Source organism: Cervus canadensis, chromosome 5 (genome assembly GCF_019320065.1).
Source record: "Cervus canadensis isolate Bull #8, Minnesota chromosome 5, ASM1932006v1, whole genome shotgun sequence".
NCBI lineage: Eukaryota > Metazoa > Chordata > Mammalia > Artiodactyla > Cervidae > Cervus > Cervus canadensis.
The window spans coordinates 63,881,869-63,906,891 of NC_057390.1; the positions used below are offsets into that span (position 1 = coordinate 63,881,869).

The window sequence follows — 25,023 nt, forward strand, 5'->3', positions numbered from 1 at the left end:
TGGCCATTCCATCTACTTATTAGTTGGTCCAATATTATTGAACTTTCTCGATTGAACTTTAAAAAAAGGAAGACCAAGAAATCTAAATAAGACGATGATCATGAAAAAAGGGTTGAAATATATTGTAAGAGTGAAAAAGTCAACAATGAATCAGTGGTATTAGCAGTAAATATCATCTAATATAGATCAAGAAAGTGTAGTTAACCCTGGGTGTCTACCGTCATCCCAGCCAAGAGGCAGCACCCTAACGAGAGCCTGCAGTCCAGCTAGGGTGGTAGCTTCATGTACACAGGGAAAGGCCATCACTTCTGGCCTAAATTTCAGCAGGTCACCAGACACTGATAGATCCCTGATTAGTAGTGGGGACTTGACTCCTCCAAATCAAAAATCTGGGGATAGAATAAAAGCTTGCATGGTCTCTTAACCTATTGACCCCATATTGCCACTCTCAGGAACACCCTCGATTCCATAACTCCTTCTCCACCTGCCCTGCCCGCTTCCTGCACCTGAACAGAGCAATTGTAAGTCTTCTCTCCTGCTCCCAAGATGCTGATCCCTTCAGAAAATAATTTCCCGAGCACACTGATGAAGCCAGGGCACATTTACTGGTCCTTTGAATTGCTTAGCAAACTCTGACCTCATCTGTATGGAGCCCCAGATTTCACCCTCACAGTGTCTCTCCCAGACTGTTCTTCTCCTGGAGATGTCTATGCTACTTCTGGCCCTTTCACTCTCAACAGACAACCTGCTCTTCTGTCTCAGTGAGAAGATGGAAACCATCCTGTGAGAAACCTTCCACTTCAAACAGACTTGTGTGTATCCTTCTCCAACATCCTTCCCTTCCCCGGATGCAGACTGGCCCCTCTCCCTCTCCTTCCACTCCTGTCTTTCATCCTGTTCTCCCCCACTCACCTCTGCCTATGGTATGTTCATCCTTTCCACCGTCTTCCTCCCCACTGCCTGCTGGCCTCCTTCAACCTTTTCGAATGTGTCATAGCTTATTCCTCCTTCAAGCTGCCCTATTCCTTCTCCCCCTCTTTCATCTGAAACCTTCTCTGCAGAGCAGACTGTTCTTCTATTCACTCTTCAGCCTGCTGCACCCTGGGCTCCATCACCATTGTTTCTCTAGTCCATCCCTTGCAAGCCTGACCTCCCAGCCAGGAGTGCTCATTTCTCCTCCTACTCTAGTTCTTTCAGCAGTGGGAACTCTCTCCTTTCAACTCCCTCCCCTGCTGGCTGCTGCTGACTCTTCTGTCTCCTGCTGCTGCTGCTCACCTCTTGTTCTTTGAAATTGTCTTCAGCCTTCTCTACACATTGTCTCTGGCAATATCACCAATGCTCATGACTTTGGCTACAACGGATATGCTGATGGCTTTTCAACGTGGCCAGCCATCTCTGGCCTTGGCTTCAAAAGATCAGGTCTATAGTATCAGGACCCAGTGGATTTCTCAAACATGGGTATCTCTACCTGCCCCCACAACATGTCCCAGTTAAACTTGTTGACCCCAGAACTGGTCTTCATCACTGGATATGTCATCATCCTCTGAGCTGCCCAAACTAGAGACAGCAGAGTGATTGCCAGTGTCTTCTCCCTCTCTTCTTGTCTTCTGTCACCTCAGAATTGTGTATAGAGCATCCTCTTCTCCCATACCCAGTCTCATCTGGCACTTCTGTCCACGTCCTCTACCCCAGCCCAAGTATAATACCTAGCACTCAGGAGTTGCTTAACAAATAGTTTGGAATGAATGAATGAGTGAATGGATGGATGTCATTGCCCTAGTCTAAGGTTCTGCATCTCCCACCTGAACTATTGCAATAACTTTCTAACTGCTCTTTTAGTCTACTGTCACTAGGTTTTTTTCTTTAAAAAAAAAAAAATCAAGGAAACAGTTCATGATCCCACTCCCTTCCCTGCCCCAAATCCTCATGACTGTTCAAATTCTCTAAAATAGACTTCAAATTCCTTGACTTGGCATGTGTAGACCCTTCCCAGTCTGGCCACAAACCCCTTCTCCAGCCTCACCTCCTACCCTCCTCCCTGTGTGTGCATGGACTCCCTAAGCACCCCGTGAGAGCTTCTTCATGGCACCAACCATGCTGTTGTTACTGATTGTTTACTTGTCAATCTTCCCTTATAGACATAAGCTGTTGGAAGCCGGGAGTGTAGTTCCGCAGACATTAACCATGCCCAGTTCAAGACTGTTACTTATAAATCTCAAAGTTCTTTGAGTAGTCAAATGGAAAGAGAGCTGTCTCCAGGCTCGCTCTGTTCTTTGGAGCTCCTTGAACATACCATGTAGTTATTATTGATCTCTTTCTGTTGTCTCCACTTGCTGAGATATTGTCATAGTCTTTATCTATTCTGTCTACAATTCCTCTTTGTAGTCCTGCTCATGATTACTCCATCTAACTAGTTTTCCTTTTTCCCACCTGGGAGAATTAGCTTCAACTTTCCTTGGTTTTCATAGCACTTTTTTCACACATCTGTTAAAGCAGGGGTCCCCAGCCCTCAGACCAGCACTGGTCAGTGGTCTATTAGAACCAGGGCTGCACAGCGAGAGGTGAGCTGCAGGCAGGCCAGTGAGGGAAGCTTCATCTATATTTCCAGCCTCTCCCTGTTGCTCACATTACCACCTGAGCTCTGCCTCCTGTCAGATCAGTGGCCACATTGGATTCCCATAGGAGCATGAACCCTAAATATGATGAGCTTGGATCATCACAAAACCATCCCTCCAGCCCCGCCATCCTTGGAAAAATTGTCTTTCATGAAACCTGTCCCTGATGCCAAAAAGATTGGGGACCACTGGACTAGAGAATTGTTTCATTCTAACACAACGATTCATTCATATATATGTTCCTGTCACTATACAGTGAACCCCTCCAAGGGAGGGAGACACTAGTCACATAAAATCATCCTACAAAGGAGTACAGCACCTGGCATGTAATTCATATGTTTTCCAAACTAAGCTAAAAAGCTAAATCATCTTGGAATATGCAAGGAACTCACAAACAGTGGAACTGTAGGGCATGGTAGTCTCATGAGTGTTTGTATCATTATTATTAGGTTTCATAAATTACATGTCTGTTAACACATGGTTTTATATGTATCAAACATTGCATAACAAAGCACATTTATATCTGCTTCTTAAATATAATCCTAGAAATGTGCCCATTTTATTGGAAGGTAAATGGGGTCAGGAGCCCTGAGCCAAAAGATCCTGCCCTATTTTGCCAGATGAGAAAGTTCTGGAGCTTGGTTGCCTAACAACATGAATATACTTGACACTACTGAACTGTACACTTTAAAATGGTTAAGAGTAGGTTGTGCATTTTTTTCCACAACTAGAAACAAAGCAAGAGATCCTGCTGTGCTGTGCTCAGCCACTCAGTTGTGTCCAACCCTTTGCGACCCCATGAACTCTAGCCCACCAGGCTCCTCTGTCCATGGAACTCTCCAGACAAGAATACTGGAGTGGGTTGCCATTTCCTACTCCAAAGAGATCCTGCTAGAGAGTCGCAATTCTTCTGCAACCCAGCTAATTAAACCATACTATTTAGGTGAAATCAAATTGCTACATTTCTATTCAAATAATAGCAAATATTCTTATTCAGTTTGTTGGAAAAGGATTATGTGCTTGTATTGAGAATGTCTCTTAATATAAACAAAATTCAGTTCCCTTTTGCTTTGCTTTGTTTTTAGTGGCCTTGTAGGTATTTTATAAACAGTTTTTAAAGAATTATGTAAAGGATCATTCATACCCTTATTGAATTTCCAGGGTAGCTCAACAAATAAGCCCCTTTGTCATCACCAGTGACAAATTCCAAGGGATGAAAACTAATCAGGAACTTGATATGCCTTAAATTGAAATAAAAATAAAGTCTTCAAATAATGCCCTCCACACCTTTAAGCATAATATTTAATTTTTAGGGCCAGACAACCAAACCTCACATCACCAAAGGGATTTACTGAAGTTTATTTAATAGAAACCTAACAAGTACAAGCAGCTCCTTAGCCAGGCATTTTAGGCCTAGATTCATCGTGCTTTCTGGACCCCTTTCCAGCCTCCACCCATTCCCATCTGGACACGCCTTGCTCTGAAACTTGCAAGATTACACAGAGTTCTGCCGTGGCCTGCCCTGCACTGCAAGCCCCAAACGCCCAGTCTGTTGTCATCTCCACCTTGCCCTCATAGCTTCCCTCATCCCTGCGGGGCTGGCCTTGACACTTGCTTGGGAACCCACCCACCAGCATCCTCGTGCCCCCAAGTGAGCTAGGAAGAGACTAGTCGTCATTAAAGACTACAGGGTTCCAGTATGAGATCATCATCCATCAGTTAAAGGCAAATCTTTTAAATTCATTTCCTCATGTGAAAAATTAGAAAATTGGAACCATATTGGCTCTAAGGTTGCTTCCTTTTATTCTCACCTCATGTAAGTGAACCTACTCCTCCCCTTCAATATGTCCTGGCCTGTGATCCTCAAATCTGGTTACACATCAAAATACGATGCAAGTAGTCAGGGGCAACATTTCTAAACAACATCCACTTAAGCTTCTTTTGACCCTGGAGCCCCTCTCCCTTGGCGTAGTCCTATCCCCACCCGTTAACATACCAGCACCTAGAAGTACACTAGTTCTTCCCAAATACCTATAGACATACTGATGTCTGGAAGGACACTAACATTCTGCCAAAGACTGTTTGGGAAACATAATCCCAGAGAATGCCAAATTGGCTGAAAGTCATATTCCTGGGTTCCTAAGAATGGCCCCATTCCTGCCCTTCTCGAAGGGTATGTCAACACCAACAAGTTCAAACACATTGTGAACATCATGCCCCATCCTTGCTCAGTGTGTGTCCTGATGAGATCCACAGCCACTCCCCCTGGCTGGAATCACCTTGCCCATAACCAAGGCAGACAAGATGCTCCTCCAAGCTTCAGGGAATCTGAATTCATGGATTTTTTAAAACTGTCTCAGTTTTGCAGTGCCTGGCACATTGTCTACTGGAGACTATGCATAGCCATTTTTTTTTAATTACCATGTAAGTCATTTGGGTCTTATCAACTGATGTTAAAATTCTTGCCACCATTCTCTCTTGAGTTATGGATGAGTTTTGCCTTTGAAATAATTCCAATCTTAAGGGAGATATGATGAAAGGCCAAGAATTATTTGGAATTTGAGTTCCAAATGCAAAAGACAAAAAAAGTTGAACTCATTTCTTTGAGAATGTCTTGTACTACATTCTAGATCAACACCCTTGGCAGTAGCCTTTACTAAACTTTTACAGTGTAAATTTATTGAATTCAGGCAGTACTTGGCCAGCTTTAATCAGCTGTGAGGTTTCTATTACATTTATACTGTTTGTATAGTAAGATTCATTTATCTGTCATCAGCTAGTATCTCATACTTGCTGGACATTCTCCACATTGCATTGCCTAGTTTCCCTTGGTTTCTTGATTTTAATTAGAAAGATATTTATTATAAGGTTAAGGGATCAGAATTGAAGTCTAGATTGTAAAAGCATGGCAACAAGCATCTCCTTCCATCCATGAGTTTAAAAGCATAGCAGCAAGCATCTCCTTCCATCCATGAATTTAAAGCCTTTTGTTATATGGCTTTTCAGATCTCATTGGCATTTCTTCTATACACAGCTCTCTTCTGATGGCTTCTCCTCACACAGAACCTAAGAGGTCAGTGAAAGTTGCTCAGTTGTGTCTGACTCTTTGCGACCCATGGACTATACAGTCCATGGCATACCCCAGGCCAGAATACTGCAGTGGGAAAGCCTTTTCCTTCTCCAGGAGTATCTTCCCAACACAGGGATCAAACCCAGGTCTCCCACATTGCAGGTGGATATTTTACCAGCTGAGCCACAAAGGAAGCCCAAGAATACTGGAGTGGGTAGCCTCTCCCTTCTCTAGCAGATCTTCCTGACCCAGGAATTGAACCCGGGCCTCATGCATTGTAGGCAAATTCTATACCAACTGAGCTGTAAGGCCAGGGAGGTAGCAAAAGAGTTGGAATTAAGGTATCAGTCCAGAAGTCCCATAATATGTGATGTTTTAAATCAAAAGCTCCAATTGACTTTAAGCATCTAAATACATTTATTTGCATTAACCCCTCTGAGCTGGCACTAGTGATAAAGAACCTGCCTGCCAATTCAGGAGATGTAAGAGAAACAGATTCGATCCCTGGGTTGGGAAGATCCCCTGGAGAAGGAAATGGCAACCCACTCCAATATTCTAGCCTGGAGAATCCCATGGACAGAGGAGCCTGGCAGGCTACAGTCCATAGGATTGAACAGAGTCACACATGATTGAAGAAACATGCCTCCTCAGCATGCAGGAGGTAATCATTTGCAAAAAATCAATTACTCCCAGCTGGTGATACACTAGACCTCATAGCAAAATAAAAACAAAAAATTCCTGGAAAAAAATGTATAATAAAATTTTGTTTTAAGTGCATAACCAGGATCACAAGAAAACAGACATTTCCAGGGACAAAATAAAGAAGGTTCTGGAAATTAGGTACTTAGCTGACCCTAAAGCTGTGGTGATTTTCTAATCTCAATAACCTAGACATTTGGTTTCATAGCTTTACATAAGTCCATAAAAGTTTGAGAGTAGGACTGAATCTTCTGCTTATAGCTGAGACCTTGAGTAAGGGGATGGGCTATGAGTTTGATGTGTGTGTGTGTCCCTAAAAATTTAAAACAACAACCTCTCAGTTTTAGAGTTCAAATATATATTACTTTGGGGTCTATAAATTACAAACTAAGAGAAAGGGATTCACAGTTTAGAAGTACTTAGGAATCTGCAAAATGAAACTTGAATCCTCTCTGGCAGGCTGATCCCTTAGCTTAGTCTTCATAAGACTCCCATAGGTAAATGCAAACTATGCATGAGTTCACAATTGAAAATTACCCAAAACTCAAGGAATATTATTACTCAGATTCCTTGGTGTTTTACTATGCATAGAAAGCACAAAAGACCAAAAACCAGTTGAGAAAGTCAGGCCCTGTCATTTGTCTTTCCTGTGCTCTTTACAAAAGTAACAATGGTTAAGTAGCAGATACATCAAAAGTTCTCTAAATACCATTATTTCTCCCATAACTTGAAGGATGTTTCTAAAAATGTCACTTCAAAAATTCAACAGCCATTTATGATTAAAAAAAAAACTTCATAGAGGGAATATATCTCAACATAATAAACCTACAGCAAACATTATTTTCAGTGGTAAAAAACTGAAGCATTTCCTCTAAGATCAGGAACAAGGTAAGGGTGCCCATTCTCACTACTATTATTCAACATAGTTTTGAAAGTCCTAGTCACAGAAATCAAAGAAGGAAAAGAAATAAAAGGAATCCAGATTGGAAAAGAAGAAGCAAAACTCACTGTTTGCAGAAGACATGACACTATACACAGAAAACCCTAAACATGCCACCAGAAAATTTCTAGGGCTAATCAATGAATATAGTAAAGTCACAGGATATAAAATTTATGCACAGAAATCCCTTGCATTCCTATACACTAACAATGAAAACTCAGAAAGAGAAATTAAGGAAACAATCCCATTCATCATTTCAACAAAAAGAATAAAATACCTAGGGATAAATCTACCTAAAGAGACAAAAGACCCATATGCAGAAAACTGTAAGACACTGATGAAAGAAATCAAAAGCAATACAAACAGATGGAGAGATATATCATGTTCTTGGATGGAAGAATCAATATTGTGAAAATGACTATACTTCCCAAAGCAATCTACAGATTCAATCCCTATCAAAGTACCTATCAAAGTACCAATGGCATTTTTCATAGAACTAAAACAAAAAAATTCACAATTTATTTGGAAAAACAAAAGACCCTGAACAGCCAAAACAATCTTGAGAAAGAAAAATGGAGCTGGAGAAATCAACCTTCCTGATTTCAGACTATATTACAAAGCTACAGTCATGAAGAGAGTATGGTGCTGGCATAAAAACAAAAATATAAACCAATGGAAAAAATGTCAGAGATAAACCCCTGCACCTTTGGGCACCTTATCTCTGATAAAGGAGGCAAAAATATATAATGGAGAAAAGACTGCCTCTTCAGTCAGTGGTGCTGGGAAAACTGGACAGCCACATATAAAAGAATGAAACAAGAATACTTCCTAACACCATACACAAAAATAAATTCAAAATGAATTAAAGACTTAAATGTAATGCCAGAAACTATAAACCTCTTAGAGGAAAACATAGGCAGTACACTCTTTGACATAAATCACAGCAAGATCCTCTTTGACCCTACTCCTAGAGTAATGGAAATAAAAACAAAAATAAATAAATAAATGAGACCTACTTAAACTTAAAAGCTTTTGTACAGCAAATGAAGAAATAAACAAGGTTAAAAGACAACCCTCAGAATGGGCGAAAACAGTTACAAATCAAACAACTGACAAAGGATTAATCTCCAAAATAAATAAGCAGCTCATACAGCTCAATATCAGAAAAACAGCCCAATCAAACAATGGGCAGAAGACCTAAACAAACATTTCTCCAAAGAAGACCAAAGATGGCCAATAAACACATGAAAAGATGCTCAACATTGCTAGTTATTAGAGAAATGCAAAACAAAACTACAATGTGGTATCACCTCACACCAGTCAGAATGGTCATCACCAAAAAATCTACAAACAATAAATGCTAGTGAGGATATAGAGAAAAGGGAACTCTCTTGCACTGTTGGTGGGAATATAAACTGATACAACCACTATGGAGAACAATATGGAGATTCCTTAGAAAACTAGGAATAAAAAACTACCATATGACCCAGCAATCCCACTACAGGGCACAGACCCTGAGAAAACCATAATTGAAAAAGACACATGTACCCCAGTGTTCACTGCAGCACTATTTACAATAGCTAGGACATGGAAGCAACCTAGATGTTCATTGACAGATGAATGGATAAGGAAGCTGTGGTACATATATACCATGGATTATTACTCAACCAAAAAAAAGAATGGATTTGAGTCAGTTCTAGTGAGTTCTAGAGCCTGTTATACAGAACGAAGTAAGTCAGGAAGAGAAAAACAAATATCATATATTAACACATATATATGGGATCTAAGAAAATAGTAACAGTGAATCTATTTGCAGAGAAGAAATGGGTATACAGATATAGCGAACAGACTTATGGACACAGTGGGGATGAGAGAGTGGAAGAAATGGAGAAAGTAGCATGGACACACATACACTATCATGTGTAAAATAGATAACAGGTGAGAAGTTGCCATGTAACACAGAGAGACCACTCTGGCACTCTGTGATGACCTAGAGGGTTGGGGGGAGGGAAGGAGGTGATACATAATGGCTGATTTGCGACATTATATGGCAGAAACCATCACAATATAGTAAAGTGATTTTCCTCCAATTAAAAAATAAATTTAAAAATAAAAGCAAAATAAATAAATTAAAATGTCAATTCCTTATGGAATTTTAGCCCCATGAAAGTAACAGCCTAGTGAGGGAAATAGGTTCAGAACAGAACACTCAAAACCTTCTAAAGTAACACATTTTTTAGCATTAATAATACACTAAAATTTTCTAGCATTTTAAATGCTTTAAATTCTTAATTAGAGTAATGTGTGTATGTTAGTCATGCACTCAGTCACATCCAACTCTTTACAACCCTATGGACTGTAGCCACCAGGCTCCTCTGTCCATGAGATTCTCAAGGCAAGAATACTGGAGTGGGTTGCCATTCCCTTCTCCAGGGGATCTTCTCAACCCAGGGATTGAACCTGGGTCTCCTGCATTGCAGGCAAATTCTTTACTGTCTGAGCCAACAGGGAAGCCCAACTAAAATAATGCTACAATATAAATAGCTCTATGCCTCAATTTTTTTAATATAAACACGTGAAGTTTCATGATGGGTTTGAGTATGATGTAGCCCCATGCCTCTGAGTTAACAGGACGGAAGGAAGGACATTCTTAGGACGAAGTATCACAACAACAGAGGTGGATGGCTGTGACTCATTGTCTTGTTATTCCTTCTGCACTGGCTTAAAATAGAAGCCCAGCTTTTGATGTCTTGCCAGGGTCCTCTTTTCTTAACAACAAAATAAAAGCTATTTGTGTGATTCCAAATAAGAACAAATGCCACAAATTTGTTTTTCTGCTGCTCTCAGCATTATAGCCTTTTCTTCATCCATGGCACATGCTTCTAATCCCCTGTAAAGCAAATGATGGGCCCCATGAGTTCCATTCTCCTTTCTTTGTGTTCTTCAGTGTGGTCTCTGATGAAGCTCTTGGGTGTCCCTCTGTTTCCTTTGCTCTCAGGGTATCTTCTGTCTCTCATGTCACGAGTTCTACAGAAGCTTAAGATTTTCCTCCTTCCCTGAATCCCTGACTTCTTTAACCAGGACACACATTTGTGTTAAGGCTGCTATAGTAAATGCTTTAGCGAAGAAAAGTACACATGCTCACAAGTGTGATATGTAATTGCACTGCACAGGGGAAAACAGAAGTGAGAAAGCAGATGAGGTGTGTGTGTGAGAGAGAGTCTTGTGTATTTCTACCAGGTCACTACTGACAACTGGACAGCATCTTCACATTCACCTGATAGCACTTGTTACACCCAATATAATTGGCTCACATTTTTAAATGGTTAATGTTATATGAATTTTACCATAACCAAAAAAATCTAAAATATATACATGCATACTTAAGAGACAGTTCTGTTCCAGACCATCACAGACCAGCGTTCTCCCCAGTCCTGCCATGAAGATCAGACAAGTCCCTGAACCTCCTTCAGCTCCAAATATGCTTACAAATATGTCTGTTGAGCGATTTTCCTCTTAAACATTTCATTAAGGATCTCTTCACCCTTATCCATCTTCTCTTTGTCCCTCCTAATGAGGAAGGAGCTGACAAGCCCACCCAAAACCAAGAGGAAGCTCCAGATACCTTCTAAGAAGGGAAGTGGCCCAAATCAAGCCTAAGTTTGGTAGTGCTCAGCAACTTCTTGTGTGCATTCTTGTAAGAAATAAAGATCCTCCAGTCATACTAGTTAGAAGCCCAAAAATTATGCAATTAACTTTCAATTACATTTAAAAGTATGACAGAAAACCCTATAACGGAGACCTGCAGACGTGCAGACAAAGTAGGGAACACAGCGAGCATTTAGGCAGAAGGCGCTCCCAGTGAGAAGCAGCCAGGTGCGTGGAAGGACCAGGAAGGTGACAGGAGGCTGAAGGGCAGAAGTGAAGGGGAGGGAGGTGGAGAGGAGTGAGGTAGGGAAGTGGGGGGCCATGTCTTGCAGATCTTGTTGGGGCTAGGGCAGTCTGCATTTTATCCTGTGAGCCTGGGCCAGTCTGTGTGCAGCAAGGTGGCAGTGGGCTGTAGGCTTGAGAGCAATGCAGGCTGTTGCCCAATTGCTCCTCCAGGCCACTGGGCTCGGGCCCTCGGTCGGATGAGGTGGGGAGGGATGATGTGGCTGTGATCTCAGAGCACTCCATTGGGTGGCCCAGGCGCTGGTCTTGGTATGAAGGTTTGGCTCACTCACAGGCAGCCCATCCAGCTTCAAGGCTTGGAGTAATCATATGACTTCAACTCAGCCTGCCTGGATCACACTTTGAGATGCTCTCTTGCCATCATTTCAGGATTGGGGGTGGGGGGCGGGTAGTGTTTAGGGGACAGAAGGCGGTGCTGGAGGCAATAGGAAGTCTCCTTCATTCCCACTGAATACAGCCAGACACCCAACCCAGAGGGCCAGATGGAAGTGCTTAAATCCTGTCTACCTGAACATGGTGGCATTTTTTCAGAGGCTCAGGTGGCCAGTTTACAAGTATGTCAGAGTGGAATCTAGATTATAGATTAGTCTGCTTTTGATTAACACTTAATAAATCTTGCACTTTGCTTTGTCTTTTGGGTTCCCCTTGGGACATTGTTGGCTGTAAAATTCAATAAATATCCAATAAGACACTGTGAACATCAGCTCACAGATGGGTTGGTCTGAGTGGTGGGCCACTTGGCTGATATCTGCACTTCCTGGCTGATGTCATGTGTTTAAACATATGTGGTAAAACACACTGCTGCTGACCCCTGTGAAGACCCTGGCCACTGTCAGGCGCCCTGGCCACTGTCTGAACACCAGCCTATCTCACTCATTTTATGAAGCTCTGGCTTGTAGGCTGCACCATCTGGAAATCACCATACATAGTCATTCAGTATATCTGGGACGGGGGGTAGGGGGTGGCGGGCAGTGTTAAGTGAAACCTTCATTAAAGATGTGATAAAAGCAAGAGACAGCGACTATAAGAAAGGGAAAGGGGACTAATAATAGTATGCACCATCTATTGAGCACCCACCTGGTTTCAGAACAAACATTATTGCTCACCGTGACTCAGTTCCTGCAAGGTTAGTGTTATTGCTCCCATTTCACAGAAGTGGACAGTGGAGGTCAAGGAGGTTCAGGGACTTGTCTGATCTTCACAGTCAGAAAGAGGCAGGTCTGGGGTTCACAAGTGACAACTATTCTATGCAGCAAGGGACAAGGCCGATTGCATTTTGAAGACAAAAGCCCAGCTGCTCTGCACCGAACCTCTGTTCACCTAGGGTACTCAGCAAGCACATAGCTCACAGCACTCTTGTCAACATCTGTCTGTGTTCCCAAGTCTCCTGCTCTCCTCCCACTTTCTTCCCTAAGACTGCCCTGAGAGAAGAGATGCATGCCAGATTGCTGTCCCTAGCTCCTCACTCCTCCTTCCATTTCCTATTTGAAAATCACCACTGCCTCTGGGACAATGGGAAGTCAGCATTGGGAGGTAATGACCCTCCTCAGAAATTTTTTTTTTAAGGAATTTGGAGCCAGTGTTAAGTGGGTGAGAAAAATCATGGCTTCATACTTTACGAACACCTTCAGCAGGTTTCTCACAATGGCCAGGAAATGGAGGCAAATGCAACAATAGTTTGAAATGATCACCTCTGCCTCTTGATTAATTGAATACTATCCTTTTAGGTGAGTGAAGGCTCAGTCCCCTGGCTGGTGTTAGTAGAGCCTCAAGTGAGTGGCCTGTCTCAGCATGCAGAGATAACATTACAGATAGTGGTAGCATGGGTGGCAGCAGTGGGGATCAGAGCCCAAATGAGGTCCCAGAATAATCATCAAATGAAAGGTGGGATGTGCTTAGTAGGAGGGACGGGGAGGAAGAGCTGCCTAGTAGGCAGCCTGCTCTGCAGCCAGTAGAGCTCTCCAACCAGATTAAGAAACTGGTCCCATGGACAGCACCTGAGCACCCATCCACAAAGTGATTCAGGCCAGCGCTGATGCTAACACATCAAAAGATACATAATGACTTTTGTATCTACCAGAATTCTCAGAGGAAAAGGACTGCATGTTGGGATCCCAACATTCTGATAATAACGTTTGGAGTATGAGAGGAGGGAGCCTTCGAGGGACGTGGTGGTTGTTCAGTCACTAAGCTGTGTCCCACTCTTTGCAACCCTATGGACTACAAGATGCCAGACTTCCCTGTCCTTCACTATCTCCTGGAGTTTGCTCAAATTCATGTCCATTGAGTCTGTGATGCTATCTAAACATCTCATCCTCTGCCACCTGCTTCCTCTTTTAACTTCAGTCTTTCCCATCATCAGGGTCTTTTCCAATGAGTTGCCTCTTCCCATCAGGTGGCCAAAGTATTAGAGCTTCAGCTTCAGTCTTCCCAATGAATAATCAGGGTTGATTTCCTTTAGGGTTGACTGGTTTGATCTCCTTGCTGTCCAAGGGACTCTCAAGAGTCTTCTCCAGTGCCACAGTTTGAAAAGCACAGTTTGAAAGATTCAGTGTTCAGCCTTCTTTATGGTCCAACTCTCACATCCATACATGAATACTGGAAAAACCATAACTTTGACTATATGGACTTTGTGAGCAAGTAATGTCTCTGCTTTTTAACACACTGTCTAGGTTTGTCATAGCTTTTCTTCCAAGGAGCAAGCATCTTTTAATTTCATGGCTGCAGTCACTGCTACAGTGATATTGGAGCCCAGGAAAATAAAATCTGCCATTGTTTCCACCTTTTCCCATCTATTTGCCATGAAGTGATAGAACAGGATGCCGTGATCTTAGTTTTTTGAATGTTGAATTTTAAGCCAGCTTTTTCACATGGTAGAGTCAGAGTGAATAATGGCCAAACTGCCTTGTAAAAAATTTTAAATAGAATTAATTAAAAGGTGGCAAGAGCTTTCCTTTTATGAATGGGGTGTACAAGTTGGAGATAAAAATGAGGACAGGTGGCTTACTGCCACCCCTCTGTCCTCCTCGCTTGTCCTTCTCCCACGTGTTACCCGTCCTCTCATTGGTTAGAAGTGGCTCCCAATTGCTTGCCTTCCCAAAGTGACCACACATCTCTCTTTAACCCAGATGATGTGGTGTTTGCGGAGTCCAGTCTTGGAATATTGATCTGTAAATCTTTGTACCTCTTCAGTTTCAAGGCCCTGAAAGGAATCCCTGGTTACCCCTTCTTTGCTGCCTTCTGTTGGGAATCAGTCTGCCTGACTGTCACACCATCCCTCCAAGAGTACCACCTGGGGCCAGCAACAGTTAATGGGGTTGCCAACAGTCTGAGTGTGGTCCATACCTAACTGACCTCTGCAGCACTATCTTAACTTCTGTTGTGTACCATTTGTGTTAGACATGCAGCGGTCTGGGTGGATTGGTGAATGAGATGATGCGGGAATGACTAGATGAATAAATGAGTGAATACATTTGCAGGACAGTTACCTGGGGTAAGAGATGAAACTGTTACGTATGGAATATTTTTTTCTCTGTACAAAACTAAAAGAGGCACAGTTGAGTGTGGAGCCCTCAGCTTGGGTCATGCTGTAATTACTGAGTTATTCTGCCCAGAAAGACATCTGCCTTGCTTGAACCCATTACAGTGGTAATTATGGCCACACCACCCAGGAACCTTTTGAAAGCAGGCCTCTTGGAAAGCAGGTGGATGGAGATTTCTACTCATTTGTTCATTTTTTTTTTTTTCCTTTTCAGATTATCAAGGAGGTCCCTCCACCCCCTGCTGAGGAAAGTGAGGTGAGTGACCAGGTGGGCTGGGTGGCGGGGTGGGACGGAGAGCTGACTGCGCTGGCCCCAGACTCAGGCCCCCACAGAGCAGAACTACATCAGGCCCAGATTCCCACTGCATATAAAGCAGCAAAGAGGGAGGTCTTTGGCTCTTTCTTAACCAAGGATAAACAGGAACTGATCTGAACTGACAGCCGGAGGCGCAATGGTTTTTGGAAGGTTTTCTCCCTGCAAGAAAAAATTGAAATGCGAACATAAATGGTTTTCTCAGTACAATTATTTGGAGCCCCAAGGTACTGCTTTTTCCTCCAAAACAGACAGATGCTGGATCTCTTCTCCCTGAAGAGACAATGCTTTTTGTGTGTGGCTCTGAGTGAATTTGCCACATTCTCCAAACAATCAGTGATTCTAGGAACAAACTGATGCTTAAGTATTACATTTTCCTTTAATTTAAAACAATGTTACCTAAAGACTTGCCAGGCAATAAAGAAAATATACTTGCACCCCGTCCAGTATGCTAGTATTCTGGCCTTGCATAGGATATTAGATCCTCATCATCGGAAAGGAGAAAAATGTCTTAGATTCCGTCATAAATTGTCCAATAGGCAGATCTGGTCATGTGTGGCCTAGAGGCGTTAAAGGCTAATGGTAAGAAGGAGCATCCCTGGGGAGCAGTGCCTGCCCAGAGCTTTTCCTGGTCCTCTGATTAGTCCTGGGATAGCTGGCTTCCCTCAATGTGGCATTCATAAATTTAGAAGCCAGAGTACAGGTCTGCAAACTTAGTGGCTTCCAAAGAGATATCAGTGAGGTTTCCAGTTCATTTTCCTTAATCCCTAAGGTAGGTTGCATGCAAAGTGAGCACCACCCCCTCACCATTCCTCTTCCCAATGCCTTTGTCAAGTTTCCTTCATACAGAAAAAGAGATAATGATTAAAATTCCATGTGGCTCTTATATCCTGAACTATAAGCTTGTAAGCTAAGGGATTTAATAACTGCAATCAATTAAAGCGCATCTTGTTGGAATGCTAACTTTCTGCCCAGAAATCAGTGGAGGAAATTACATTGCTGTGCACAGCTAAGGGAGGGGAAAAAAAACTCTCCTGACATCCACAAAAGCCTCTTCTTAATCCTTCAAGAGAAAGCACCGTGGCTAGCTCCCCCAGTTCCAATTTGGCTGTGGTTCTATTGTGTGCAGCTGTGTCTTATACTCCCTGAGAAAAATAGGGCAAGAAACTCTCGATGAGGTTGCTCTGTTTGCCCTGAGGTGAAGAATGTTCCCTTTACTCATCATGTTCAATTAGCGGAGTTATTACCCTTTCTTCTGCTGCTGGCTCTGCATTTGCCTTTGGAAGGTGACGTGGCAGCCACCATGGCCAAAATCCACCAAGGGTCTTAGGTCCAAGACTGTGGGGTATGGTTGACCCCCAGGCCCCAGCATCTAGCATAGGACTCCATGCACAAAATAAATGCAATAAGTATTTGTACAGTGAAGTCCTACAATTCTGGAGGAAAAAAATAAAGCCCAAGTCAGTAAATCACCAAGAAAGAATAGCTAAAAGCAAGAGAAGACAAGTAGTTGAATTTTTCCAGTTTCATCCAATATTGTTATGGGAGTCATACTTTCACCTCTAGAAGGCAGACCTGAAACACAGTGACAACCTGGGGACCCTTGAGACCTAGCAGGCTGTGTTAGACCTATAGGAGCGTCCATGCTGGCCAGGGCAGGCTAAAGGGGGCGCTGATTCTCCGGACATGCATGCTGGCCCTGATTGCTCCTTGGCCCTGTGAGCTCAGCAGCCCTCATCTCCTTCCTAATGTGTTTTGGCAGAAAAAAAGAAAATAATCATAAAAAAGAAATCCCACAGAAACAGTGATGTAACCCAGCCCATGAAAGTATTTTACACAAAGCCCTGAATCACAGTCCAAACCTAGACAACCTTCTCCACTCTAGCTCCCTGTGTTCAAATCCCACCAGCCCTTCAAGGACAGCTCCTGTGCTGTAATTTCCTTTCACCACAGCTAATTTCTCCTTTCTCTGTATTCCCAGGGTATTTTATTGACATTTTCCTTCTGCATCAAAGTTTAAGATTATTAGCTATACTTGAAGGTCAGGATCTATATCTAATTGATCTTTTATTTATCCCCAAAGGATTTACAATATCTGACATTAATAGCCAAATGAGGTTAAACGCTATCTGCCATATATATGAACAAGTATCAATTATCCAAACTTCCATCAGCTCTATAAGCATCATATCCTAAAGGTGATAAATATACTGAGAAAATGAACACAACTTTATAATGAACTCTCAGTTATCCTCTTTATTCTTGTTGTTGTTCAGTCACTAAGTCATGGCCGACTCTCTGTGACCCCATGGACTGCAACGCGCTAGGCTTCCCTATCCTTCACTATCTCCTGGAGTTGGCTCAAACTCACGTCCATTGAGTCGGTGATGCTATCTCAACATATCATCCTCTGTCGCCCCCTTCTCCTTTTCCTTCAATCTTTCCCAGCATCAGGGTCTTTTCCAATGAGTCAGCTCTTCATATCAGGTGGCTAAAGTATTGGAGCTTTGGCTTCAGCATCTGTCCTCCCAATGAATATTCAAGGTTTATTTCTTTTAGAATTGACTGGTTTGATCTCCTTGCTGTCCAGAGGACTCTCAAGAGTCTTCTCCAGCACCACAACTCAAAAGCATCAATTCTTTGGCACTCAGCCTTCCTTATGGTCCAACTCTCACATCTGTACATGACTCCTGGAAAGATCATAGCTTTGACTATATGGACCTTTATTGGCAAAGTGATGTCTTTGCTTCTTAATATGCTGTCTAGGTTTGTCATAGCTTATTCAACAAACCTCTGTCCATAGTTCTTCAGACACTCTACCAGATCTAGTCCCTTTAATCTATTAATCACTTCTACTGTATAATCATAAAGGATTTCATTTAGGTCATACCTGAATAGCCTAGTGGTTTTCCTTACTTTCTTCAATTTAAGCCTGAATTTTTCAATAAGGAGCTCATGACCTGAGCCACAATCAACTCCAGGTCTTAGCTGTATAGAGCTGCTGCTTCTTCAGCTACGAAGAATATAATCAATCTGATTTTGGTATAGACCATTTGATGATGTCCATGTGTAGAGTCAACACTTGTGTTGTTGGAAAAGGGTGTTTGCTATGACCAGTGTATTCTCATGACAGAACTCTGTTAGCCTTTGCCCTGATTCATTTTGTACTCCAAGGCCAGACTTGCCTGTTACTTCATATCTCTTGATTTCCTGTTTTTGCATTCCAATCGCCTATGATGAAAAGGACATCTTTTTTTAATGTTAGTTCTAGAAGGTCTTAAGGTCTTCATAGAACCAGCCAACTTCAGCTTCTTCGACATCAGTGGTTGGGGCGTAGACTTGGATTACTGTGATGTTGAATGGTTTGCCTTGGAAAAGAACCAAGATCATTCTGTCATTTTTGAGACTGCACCCAAGTACTATGTTTTGTACTCTTTTGTTAATTATGAGGGCTACTCCATTTCTTCTAAGGGATTCTTGCCCACAGCAGTAGATATTGTGGTCATCTGAATTAAATTCACCCACTCCCATCCATTTTAGTTCACTGATTCCTAAAATGTTGATGTTCACTCTTGCCATCTTCTGCTTGGCCATGTCCAGTTTACCTTGATTCATGTACCTAACATTCCAGGTTCCTATACGATATTGTTCTTTACAGCATCAGACTTTACTCTCACCACCAGACACACCCACAGCTGAGCATTGTTTTTGCTTTGGCCTAGCCACTTCATTCTTTCTGGCGCTATAGATTCCGAGCAACTGACAGTGATATCTCTGTGTATAAAGACAAGACAAAGAAAAATTACCTGAAATTTCAAGCTCTCCACAAAAACAAGAAAAGTAAATTTTAGCAACTAAGAAGAGTATTTCCTGGGTTAAGGGTCTTCCCTAATTGTCAATAGACTAAGGACTCCTCACTGTCTCTAGTTATTCCAAATAATTGGCAGTTTATGGAAGAATCAATAATGGAGTACTTCACCTGCTAATTTAGTTCTAAAGGTCATCACCCTCCATGCATTTTCTGACTGTTTGAGAGGGAGAGGGACATGTGTTGAGTGAACTGACACTGTGTGAGCACCCAATTAATAATAAGCACCTGGCTTTAAATGATGAATTTATTTCCAGGTTTATCATCCTGCTCATTGATGCTAATGATTTCTATGTGGCAAGAATTTCTTGGATGGGAAAACTGGGCTACAGAAAAATTAAACAACAAGTCTTGTTGTTTTGAACTCCCTAACAGCAGCAGACCTGGTCCCTCTCACAGCTGTGTCTACACAAACAGCCAGACTAGCATCCTACTGTGGAGGGGTGAAGAGCCAAGTTTCTGCCAGGCATCTTTTTTTTCAGTGGACATATGACACATCTGATACACACATGCACAAATACACCCTTACATACACACATGTCTGCTCTAATCAGAAGTCCTAGAACAGACCCAAATTCAGTCTTCTATATTCAGTAGTTTAAAAAAAAAACACACAATTGCTTTAAAAAGTGCACACACAATTCTTTACTGAAAAACACAGGACAGTCATTGTGTTAATCATTACGTGTATGTAAACAAATAGGATGGTACCAAAACATATCAGTTAAGTCGACTGGGATTTTTTTTTTTTGTACTTACACAGAGGAGTTGATGAATTTTGTTGACTCACCAGTTCTTCTGAGGAATTCATCTCCAAGACAGACATTGAAGCTGACTTCTCTGGCTTATCCCCAGAGACGTCCGAAGACACAGTAGTCAGAGCTACTTAAGGTCGGGCCTCCAGAGCCTCTCAGACCTGGGAGATTCTATGGCTTCTGTCCTTTATTTCATATCATCATCCTCACAAAACTTACTCTTCTATAAATGTAAACAATCTCATTGACAGTTGCATTCTATTTTTCTCAAAATAGAACATGTTGCAGTGGAGGCACAGCTACAGTCATCTGAGTGAGTGAAGGAAGGAATGGACAAATATAGGGCCCTTGTTTGGGGGCACGTAGGGTTTATCATAAGGTTTTAAGATGTGCAATAGTTCAAAGAACTTTTTAATGAATTCAAAGGCTGGTTTAAAACTATTTCCTTGGGCTCCATTCTGTTTCAGTTATGTTTTCCCTTCTATAGATGGGTCCTAGTGCTACCCATAGTGAATTGGAGATTGAGAGCCTATTTAGGCCAAAATGGCCATTTGGTTCTTCTGCCAAATGGATATCAAAGAAGCAGGAATGTTAAAGAACTCATAGACTGAGTCTCAGAGGGCCACCATGGCACAACTCTAGGGGGCGCTATTCACATCATGGTTTGCATGAGGAGTGAGGGATCCCCAGAATCAGTAATCTCACCCCTTTCCTTGCTGGTTTGCTTAATAACTGACTAAGAGGTCAATATTTGTTGAGTGAGTGAAAGTCAATACAAGGAACCATGGCAAACACAGAAGGGAGCACTGAATTCCCTGGGAAATCAGGGAGTTCTTCATGGAATAGGTTACATTTGAGCAATATCTTAAAAGATGGGTAAAAGAAGCAGGAGAAGTTTGTTTCAAGCATATGGAACTGTGAATGGTGAAGCATGGAGCTATATAAAAGCCTAGCACGATTGGAAAGATGGAAAAAGTACAGTGCGTGCAGACAGCAGAGGACTAAACCAGTCATGGCCTCCCAAATGTGTGCATCAGACTTCTATTTTTCAGCTCCTTCTTGTCCAGGTCTGCCTGGATGAACAGGTCAGAACAGGCCTCCCTATCTGAGTCATGTGCTGCCACTCGTGTCACCCAAGCATCAGCCAACTGGATGTCTGGGGTCACCACATCCTTCAAAATTTAAACAAAACTTCCGCTAATGGAAAACCAGCATCCCTTCCTAATCTCTGCGGTTGCTCCAGGCACCACTGCCTCCTACTACTTGCTTCTTCTGCGTTATCTCCTCTTCTTCCTTTGCTGGATACCATCTAACAAATCAGATCCCTCTATTCCCCAAAGACACAACTGGCACAAAGCCATCTGTGTAGGAAGTTTTACTGAAGGTTTAAAAGTACCAGTGGGTTACAATACAGTGCAGCCAATTAAACAGAGTATTAAACAGCCCCTTCTTTTTTGTTTTTAATTTTTTTAACACCAAAAACATTTTGTATTGGGGTATAGCCAACGTACAATGTTGTGATAGTTTCAGGGGAACAGTGAAGGGACTCAGCCATCCCTGTACATGTATACCATCCCTGCCATTCCATTCCTGCAAGGTTCTCCTGGCCTCCTTCTCTGGTGGCACCTGGCAGTTTCCTGGAGTTCAGTTCCATTCTTCTGCTCATCTTCTGCTGACTGCCCACAAACCCCTGATTCCTATGGCTTTGCTGACACAAAGCAGTTCTGCTCATTCAGTCTGTACTCCATTTATCATAGGGGATCTCTGTACTGGTGATTTTTCCCTTCCCTGCTACATCCTTAAAGGGCAGTGTGAGAGGGACTTCCCCCAAAGCCCTGCTATTTAGTTAGAGGTAGAGACTCACCTCAGGTGCTGCCAATTCTGTCAGTGAAATTGCTGAGGACTATCTATGATTTTATTTCATCAATTTTTGGCCAAATGAAAGAAAGAAAAAAGAAAAAACACCACATCAAAAATTCCCTTCTCTTCTGAAGATTGCAAAACCCTTCCGTCTCTAGAATGTGTAAACAGAGCCATAGTAACTGAAGGGAAATTCTGACTCTCCCGTTGGTCAATCCTTGGGCCTCTGTGTTGTCTTTTGCTGTTGTTTGAGTTTGGCCCACAAGCTCAGGTCAGGGGGTTAAGGGCAGGCTTGGTTGTATCAAGAGCGCGTGGAGTGGATTGCCCTCTAGGCATTTCCTGTATGGGATGCAGGACCTACACATGCGCAGAAGGCCAGCACAATTTGGGTACCTGGCAACCGCGGAGGCATAGAGCCCAGGGGCGGGAAGAGATTAGGGGGAAGGGCAGCTATGCGTGTAACTATAGGGGGAATACCCGACAAGGCAAGCCAGATCAGAACTCCACTCCACTGGTCTCTTCATTTCTCTGGGTCTGGCTATCCTCTTCTGTGCAGTGAAAAATCCCAATTATATGGTCATCTGTGCTCCTGTCATTTAAATAATTAGGAGACTCATGAGACCCTTTCAGTGCCCTAATGAATAGAGCAGCTTTATTCTTGGAATTTCATACATTCTCCGTGCTGCTATGTTCGTTAAGTCCTTGACCGGGCATGCCCAGGGTTTTGGAAGCCATGTTTCATGTATGACACAGACACATCTAGTGGTGAAGTTTAAACATATAAGGTTCCTGGTTGACATCATAAACTTTCTGAAATTGTAAGGTGAGATACTGTGAGCTATAGTATTTTCTTGCTGGTGTCCTTTTTGTTTGTTTTTATTTATTATTTTGGCACATGTAGTCAGAAGTCTTAGCAGGTACAAGTGGTGAGAAGTAGAAAACTGCATTTACTTGAAAGCATCAAATGATTGGAAAAGCAAAACACAAAAGGCCAAAACCTAGAATTTTGTCAACACAGAGAAACAGTCAAACAAGAGTGTGGCTGCCTGGGCTCAAATCCATCTCTGCCACATCGAAGCTGGTGACTAAGTCACTTAACCTCTCTATTCCTCCTCTGTAGTGGGTGTGATAGCACCACCTACATCACTGGCTGGTTGAGAGATGACTGGGTTGATATATGTCAAGCACTCGGAAGGGTGACCAGCACATACATGTTAAAGGCTACATAAATCCAGCTGTGTTATCACGAATTCGATACTGACAATTATTGAGCACCTACCATGTGCCAGGCTCTGTGCAAGATTTAGAATACAAGGGTCGTCAACAGGACCCACTGTGCCTTCAGGGCGCACAGCCCCACGTCCAAGGAGGACAGGTTCATTTCACACACACACACACACACACACACACACACACGCAGACACACACACACGCAGACTGGCCCGTTCTGGTCAGCTGCCTGAATGTGATCACTGTCCTTTAGATACATTAATTTTTAAACAGAAACCTGCCCATCAGAAGCACAGAAGGTCACCTTGAAGGTCTTAACGTGTTGTGTTCCTGCTTTGCTTTGTCACCTCTGGCTCTGACCTCTCTTCTGCGGACCCTTGCATGTACCCGGTCCCATGCCTGCCCCTTTCCACACAGAAGTGGCCCCGCATGGGATTCCACCCTGCCTCCCCAAATGCCTCCAACCCAAGGCTGTGGGAGGTGATCTTGTTCTGAGCACATTAATCTGTTTTGCAGACTTTCCTTACCCCGAAGGGAAATTATGCCACCACCCTCTAGCCCATCTAGGGCTGTCTGATGGTGACTTTTTCTCCCCACAACAGGAATTAGCGCCAAGATAAAGAAGGGTTTTGCTAATTATCCCTCCCTTATCCCTCCCTTTTCCACCCATAAGCTTACAAGTTCCTCTTGTTTTCTCCCTTCATCTTAAAAAGCATTGTAAATGCTAACTTCCTGTCAGTAAGCTAAGTTGCAGACACCTAGTTAACTGCTTTATTTGAATCATCTTGTTTAATTTATTTATAAATTCAACAGATAATTCTTGGGCATCTACCATGTACTAGGTGCTGTTCTAAAAGCTGAGACTGCAATGGTAACTATGACAAATAAACATAAGCTTTCTTGAAACTTCCATTGCAGTGTGGAAAGACAGACAATAAATAAATAGCAAGCCATGTGTGTGCTCTGTTGTTTAGTTGTGTCCAACTCTTTGTGACCCCATTGACTGTGGCCCACCAGGCTCCTCTGTCCATGGAATTTTCCAGGCAAGGATACTGGAATGGGGTGCCATGCCCTCCACCAGGGGATCTTCCCGACATAGGGATCAAACCCGCATCTCCTACATTGGCAGACAGGTTCTTTACCACTGAGCCACCTGGGAAGCCCTGTAAGAAATAAAATAGAATAAAATAAAATAGATTGATGGGATGAAGAGACTGGGGCTACTTGAGAAGGATGTCCAGGGAATGCACTCAGAGTATCGGGGAGAGGGGAGTGTGGAAGGAAGAAGGCTGGAGAGGTGAGTAAAGGCCAGAGCTCTCAAATCAGAGTTGAGGTTTGGAATTTATTCTGCTACTTTGTGGAGAATGGATTATAGGTAAGAGAGGTCAGTTAGGAGACTGTCTCCATACCCAGGAGAAAGCTTATGGAGCCTTGGTACCAGGGTGGTGGAGGTGGTGATGGAGCTTGAGTTGGAGAAGCCATGAATTGAGAGTCTTTTAGAATTAAGGTCAGTAGAACTTGCTGGAAAATTGAGATGAGATAGGGAAGGGGAAACAGAGGAAGAGAGAATTCAAGCATGACTCCCAAGCAAGGGGAAAGACTACGGCAGGAACCAATCTGAGGTGGGGAAATCAGGACTTCTTTTAGACATGTATTGTTGAGAAATTGATTAGTCCCCGAGAAGATGTCGGTGCCAACAGAGGTCAGAGAAGTCAGGGACAAAGATGTAAATTCACAAGGCATTAACATGTAGATAGGATTAGATGAGATACGCTATAAAGGAGTAGAGATGCAGAAGAGAACATGTTCCAAGAACGCAACATAATCTAACCAGGTCGTACTGCTCTTACTCCCACTTTGCAGATAAGGAAAATAAACTTGGACAGGTTAAGTGATTTGCTCAAGGCCCAGTAAATGGTGACACTGGGGTTTAACCCAGGCAGTCTGCTCCCATCCACTTTGCCATAGTGGACACAATGCTGCTTTGCTTCCTTCATGTGTCACAATCTCTCTGCAGGAAGAAGATGATGATGGTCTGCCTAAGAAAAAGTGGCCTACGGTAGATGCTTCTTATTATGGTGGCCGAGGCGTTGGAGGCATTAAAAGGATGGAGGTAAGGACAGCTTCACTTACTCATGTCTACATGCTGACTACTCAGTGACAGAAAACCAAAGCAAAATG

General features: G+C 42.7%; 1 protein-coding gene across 1 annotated transcript in view; it reads left to right on the forward strand.

Moving 5' to 3' along the window:
• ANTXR1 (ANTXR cell adhesion molecule 1) overlaps positions 1-25,023 on the forward strand; it is a 252,763-nt gene that overhangs the window by 155,077 nt on the left and 72,663 nt on the right. Inside the window, exons 14-15 of the mRNA XM_043468945.1 lie at positions 15,031-15,072; positions 24,860-24,955. Coding sequence (XP_043324880.1) covers positions 15,031-15,072; positions 24,860-24,955 — 138 coding nt within the window. The remainder of the gene's footprint in view (positions 1-15,030; positions 15,073-24,859; positions 24,956-25,023) is intronic.